The sequence below is a fragment of the Mus pahari genome, chromosome 3, assembly GCF_900095145.1.
Source record: "Mus pahari chromosome 3, PAHARI_EIJ_v1.1, whole genome shotgun sequence".
Classification (NCBI taxonomy): Eukaryota; Metazoa; Chordata; class Mammalia; order Rodentia; family Muridae; genus Mus; species Mus pahari.
This window is the reverse complement of record NC_034592.1, coordinates 139098130-139104081: the sequence shown is the minus strand read 5'-3', so window position 1 is coordinate 139104081 and position 5952 is coordinate 139098130. Positions and strand designations below refer to the sequence as shown.

General features: G+C 54.8%; 1 protein-coding gene across 4 annotated transcripts in view; it reads right to left on the bottom strand.

Moving 5' to 3' along the window:
• Dlgap4 (DLG associated protein 4) overlaps window positions 1-3086 on the bottom strand; it is a 40422-nt gene extending 37336 nt beyond the window's left edge. For 3 of the 4 annotated variants that reach the window (XM_021195122.1, XM_029535818.1, XM_029535817.1), the window contains exon 1: window positions 1958-2957. In XM_021195122.1, the coding sequence (XP_021050781.1) occupies window positions 1958-1988 (31 nt within the window). In that variant the 5' untranslated portion in view covers window positions 1989-2957. The other variant, XM_021195124.2, reaches the window with a different exon arrangement.
• Between the last annotated feature and the right edge of the window lie 2866 nt (window positions 3087-5952).

The window sequence follows — 5952 nt, the reverse complement described above, 5'->3', positions numbered from 1 at the left end:
AGCCCTGGCTGTCCTGGAACTCACTTTGTAGACCAGGCTGGCCTCGAACTCAGAAATCTACCTGCCTCTGCCTCCCGAGTACTGGGATTAAAGGCGTGTGCCACCACCGCCCGGATGTTTTTTTTTTTTAAATCAGTCCTAGGATAAGACTTTTTATTCCAATTTAAGTTAGGAAGCTGACACTAAAGGGATAGTCACCACCTGAGATATGGGGACTAGAGTCCTGACTCCTCCACTTCTGGGCCAGATATCAAGCTCTGACCTTCCGAATGCAGTCTCCATGGATTGTGCCTATCACAAGGCACACACAGAGACTGATTTACACACCAGGGGCAGGTAATACCAGCAAGGCAGTGACTTAAGGCATGGCCATGAGACAGGAGCCAGGAGTACAAGCCTCCATGGCTCTTCCTTTTTTTTTTCTTTAAAAAAAAGATTTATTTATTTTATGTATATGAGTATACTGTAGCTGTATGGATGGTTGTGAGCCTTAATGTGGTTGCTGGGAATGAAGGTTGCCCACTCAGGTAGGCCCTGCTCACTCTGGCCTAAAGATTTATTCATTATTAAATCTAAGTACACTGTAGCTGTCTTCAGATGCACCAGAAGAGGGCGTCAGATCTCATTAAGGATGGTTGTGAGCCACCATGTGGTTTCTGGGATTTGAACTCAGGACCTTCAGAAGAGCAGTCAGTGCTCTTAACCGCTGAGCCATCTCTCCAGCCCCCTCCCGTTCTTCTTGACTTCCACCTTAACTGTAAGATGCAGGGACTATGATATCTGGTCTCACTCCCTGTTCCAAAGTTCTAGAACATCCTAGAGCCCTTGATAGCAGACCCCAGCTCTCAGCAGAACCTTTCAGCTAGGACCTTTGTGCTCCACACAGAGAAAAGCAGCCGTGGCTCACCACATGCTGGCTGACTTTGTTTTCAGGCGTCACTAGCAGGGTCCAACCTTAAATAATAAATGGCACACAGAAAATTCAAACGTTCCCCAGCACAAGCACCTCTCTGGGCATACCAACTTATTTTCACACACCGAGGAGAAGATGGCACTGGGGATTCTGGAAAGGTGGGCACATTTCTTAACCAGATGGGAGTGGACGAGTCCTGGGCCTGGTCCACCTCTCTGCCTGCTCTGCAGGCACCAGCTCTGTACCCTCTCAGGAAAGCTCTTTCTGGGACTGTCGAAAGGCAGGTTGACCGTTCACAAAGCATATGCCTCACTTGATCTTCATGACACCCTTTGGTACCACTTCCCCCATTCATCATCCCTTTTACAGATGGAACACCTGAGACTTAAGCGCAAGGGTCACACGCAAAGTCAAACTTTTTAGAGCTGGTCTAATCAAGATTTCAGAGTCTAAGACAGCCAGATACAATACTCAAGGGTAGTCATTGTAAGGACGATTCCTCTCCAATTCATCCTGGTCTCAGTAAGACCAAGATTCAAAGACCTCTGTTCACCTGCCCACTAAGGGTAGCCTAAAAAGTTCTGACCACAACCGTATAGCCCAGCTGTCTAAGAAGCCACACCCCCCTGCAAAATTTCATTACTCAAGTTGGCAAGAACGCAGCCCCCACCCCCAGCTGGGTCTAAATAAACGCCCAAGTGATATCACATCCTGCTGTCGGCTCCAAAATAGCCCAGGCCTGCCCACAAGCGATCACAAAGTGCCAGGCCATGCAGGGCCAAACCAGCAGGGATACCCAGCCCAGGGCGCACTCCACACACTCAAGCAACTAAAGCAAAAGCTTCAGGGCAGGAAGGCCCTTCCCCCGCAGCCCCCTCGCCAGACAGCCTGGCCCCACCATCCTTGTTCCCCTGGTCCAGAGGCCCCACAGCCTCATTTACCCCAGCGCCAGCCCCTGCCCCAGCGCCAACCCCATGGAGCCTCTGCCGCGGCCAGCCTGCGGGATGACTCCGCCCGGCCCGACCCGGACACCTCACCACTCACATTGCTTCAAGAGCTCCAGACACAAAGCCATGAGGGCCGGATGGGGGTCAGAGACCCAGAGACCCGGCAGAGACAGAAAAGGGAGAGGGAGTGACAAGGAGCAGAGAGAAGGGGCGGCAGGGGATCAGGCAGAGAAGCAAGGGAGCAAGAGCCCCGGACAGAGAAGGCTCAGAGGCAGGCGTCAGAGACAGCAATGAGACCACCGACACAGACTCGTGAAAGAAGCAGGGAGAGCAAGGCGGGGGACCGGGTCCAGAGAAGTGGGGCGCTCAGAGAACAAGGAGAGACAGTGACAGCGGACAAATCCAGGAAAGGCAGAGGTTCTGAAGTTAGAGAGCTGGGGAGACACTGGGAGTTCAAGGAGACCACTAAGGGATGTAAAAGGTTCTGGAGGCTATGGGAGGCACCGGAGAAGTGGGAAACCCTCGGGGAAATATGGAGTAGGTGGAATTAAGCCCCCCCAGGAATCGGGGACACATGGATCAAGAAGGACCCTCAGGATGTGTGGTAAGCTCAGGAGAGGCCTGGGGGAGTGGAGTGTGTTCTGAAGGAGAGGCCCCAAAAGATCTACGGAGTCCCGAAGAATGGGGGTGCCAGAACCCGTGGCTGTAAGAGAGGAGAGGAGCGCTGGGAGAGGGGACCCGAGATCCTGGAGCGAGGGAGGGGCCGAGAGCGCGAGAGCAGAGACAAAGAGACAGCGAGCTAGGGAGAGACAAAGCGGGCTCAGCAGGGACAAGGGCCCGAGGGCCAGCGGCCCGACAGAAGGACGGAAGCGCGAGCGAGCGGGCGGACGGACGGACGGACAGACGGGAAGACGGGGCAGGGCAGGGCAGGGCCGGGCGGAGGCGGCGCCCGTCTCCTCGCGGGGCCGCGGCTGCTCCGGGTGGCGCTGGGCGGGCCCCGGGCGTCCGGGCTGAGGAGGCGGCGGCGACGACGACGTGGGTCGGACAGACGGACGGAGTGACGGATGGACTGGCGGCAGCTGCGGCCAGCGGCGGGCACTCACCCTCCTCCCTCACGCGGCCCGGCCCGAGGCTCCGGTTTTGTACGCCCGAGAGGCGGGGCCTCCGGGTTAAAGCCCCGCGCCGGCCCCGCCCCCCGCGTCAGCCGCGCGCGCGTCGCCCGGGATTCCGGGGCCGCCAGGGGGCGCGCGCAAGCGGGACACAGCGCAAGCGCGCACGCGTACCGCGCGGCCCACGCCCTGGCCGGCCGGTCTGGAAAGGGAGTGCGCGCTCGCGCCGACTCGCGCATGCCCGAGGGAGGGGCTCCGCCCTCTCGAACCGCCCCGCCAAACCGGTTCCAGCTGGAACGCAATGCGCGGTCTGTACGGGAGTTGGAGTGGCCGGCGGTCCCTTGCGGGCTCACCCTGGTGGCGACGACTCGCCGTAGGTGGGGAAACTGAGGGTGAGGAGAGAGCCCACCGTGGGCTTTGCACGCGGGTCCTAGCTACTCAGCCGCGCTGTTTCTAGTTGCCTCTTGGCCCCATCCCTTGCTGGGCTCCCAAGGGTCCTAAGGATGGGCTCAGTATCCCACTTGTGTGACCTCAGGTTAGATGCTCAACCTTTCCGTGCCTCATCAGTCTCCGTAAAATGTGACAACCGAGTGAGCCCCCTCCCCGCCCACAGACTGACAGTCCATTCACAGCAGGTTCTGCCAAGCACAGATCTTTGCTGCGAGGCAAGCTGGTTAAGGTTACCTGCTTTCTGTACTTGGATCTGACGGAGGGCGGTGGGGAATGAAGAAGGTAATACTGTTTCCAGTCTGCCCTTTGCATTAAGACACAATAATGGCAAGAGCAACAAACTTACTTGATGCCAGCACTGTGCTACACCATGCTATTCAGTTTCATTTGCTTTAGGTGAAAAGACAAAGTAAATTCCTATTGGGCTATGACACCTCAAGTCTCCCTTGTGTTCCTGTGTCCTTCCGATTCAGTAACACTTCTTGTATAACCTTGGGCGAGTCCCCCTTTCTCTTTGGGATTCCCCCAGTGCTGCGTGTCCCCTGGAGAGAAACCAGGCAGAAACAGAATTTTCACCAGCAAGTCTTTGACCCTTTGATCCAGTTCACTCTCTCGAACAGAACTCACTGGCAGCTTCAATTTGGACGTCACCAAGTCTGAGACCTTGGTGCTAAAGGAATGTCAGCACCCTTCTCTGTTGGTCCCCCTCCCCCCCCCAAGTCCCCTGCCTTGGGTCCTGTAAGGTGTGTATGGGAACCATTTTGTGACTGACTGGGTCCTTGCCCAGTTACTTCAAGTCAGGCTAGCCTCCCTGCATAGAGGAGCAGTTGGCTGACCCAGGCCTAAGGTGTAACATTGGCACATAGGCCTCAGATCCTCCTGCATGACCATGAGCTTCTGTGGAAGGGTAAGGTTCCCCTCCAGAAAGACTGGGAGCTGACTTGGAGGCCTGCTCATCAGTCTTCCCATCTGGGTCACCATTTTGGTAGATCCCTTAAAAATCTGAACAGTGAAAAGCTGTGCATCCAGCACATAGTAGGCACTCAGTTACCTAGGAACATCTCTGTCCCGGCTGCTTTTGAGTGTCCAGTTGACACAAGCTAGAGTCATCAGAGAGGAAGGAGCCTCAGGTGAGGAAATGCCTCCATGAGATCCAGCTGTAAGGCATTTCCCCAATTAGTGATACATGGGGGAGGGCCCAGCCCACGGAGGTTCTAGGTTCTATAAGAAAGCAGGCTGAACAAGTCAGGGGAAGCAAGCCAGTAAGTAGCAAGGTCCATGGCCTCTGCACCAGCTCCTGCCTCTGGGTTCCAGCCCTGCTTGAGTTCCTGCCCTGACTTCCTCCAATGATGGACTGTGATCTGGAAGTGTAAGCCAAATAAACCCTTTTGTCCCACACTTGGTTTTTGGTCATGGTGTTTTCGTCACAGCAACAGAAACCCTCACTAGGACAATCTGGGACAGGGGCGTGGTCAAATGTAAGGAGGAAGCCTGCCTTCTGCCCGGTCCTCTGAGGAGAGGTGCCCGTTTCAGCGGTAGGAAATGTGGACAGTCATCCAGGAAAGGCCTCCTGAGTCCTATTACCTCTGACCCTATGGCCCGGAGAGGGCCTGTGTCCCCTGCCTGACCAGTATGACAGCCTCTAATCATTTTGTTCCCACTGTCAGATGATTCTCTTGTTCTTTGTCAAGTCCTTGTGTTGCTTCCTTCCTAACCCCACGGGATAATAAAGAACTCAAGGCTCTGAGAAACATCTCCTTGACCTATTTTCCGAGTAACCTTGACTGTGACACTTCCTTTAGGCTGCAGTGGCTTTGTGAGCCATCCCACCCCCTGCTTTGATTGTGTGTGTGTGTGTGTGTGTGTGTGTGTGTGTGTGTGTGTAACTGGGTTAAGTCAGGAATGACAGGTATGTGTAACTCTGGCCATAGCAGACATCACTAATTGGTGGTGGCGCACTTAATCTACTTAACGCAGATTAAATCTCAAACCTTAGCTTCAGGGATCAGAAATGACACTCAAGTTACAAGATGTTTGCCCTGACACTCTGGGGATTGGATGGGCTGAGCTGACAGGAATCTGCAGTGCGATAACCAGAGATTAAGGTGGACTAGGTTTGGGAGACAAGACCAAGGGATTTTGTCAGCCTCCCTTCCTTTGTGTGTGCGCGCGCAGGGAAAGGAATCAAAGAAACCAGATGAGTTCTAAGGGACGAGAAAAGGGACAAAAAGAGGGGGAAAGCAGCCTGTGACTTGGATGGTCACAGATAAGACCATTCCTCACAACCAAGGTCTAGATAACCAATATGAGGCCCAGGGAGGGACACGTACCTCTTCAGTACACAGCAGCACTGAAGAGAGTACCCTGGGCCTCTGAGCAGGAGCTGGAATGTTCTCTCGACTGGAACTTGTCCAGCTCAGCCTGGTGCTTCCAGTATGGGTGGAGAATGACCCTAAGTCTCTCTCTCTCTCTCTCTCTCTCTCTCTCTCTCTCTCTCTCTCTCTCTTACTGCCTCTGTGTGTGTGTGTGTGCG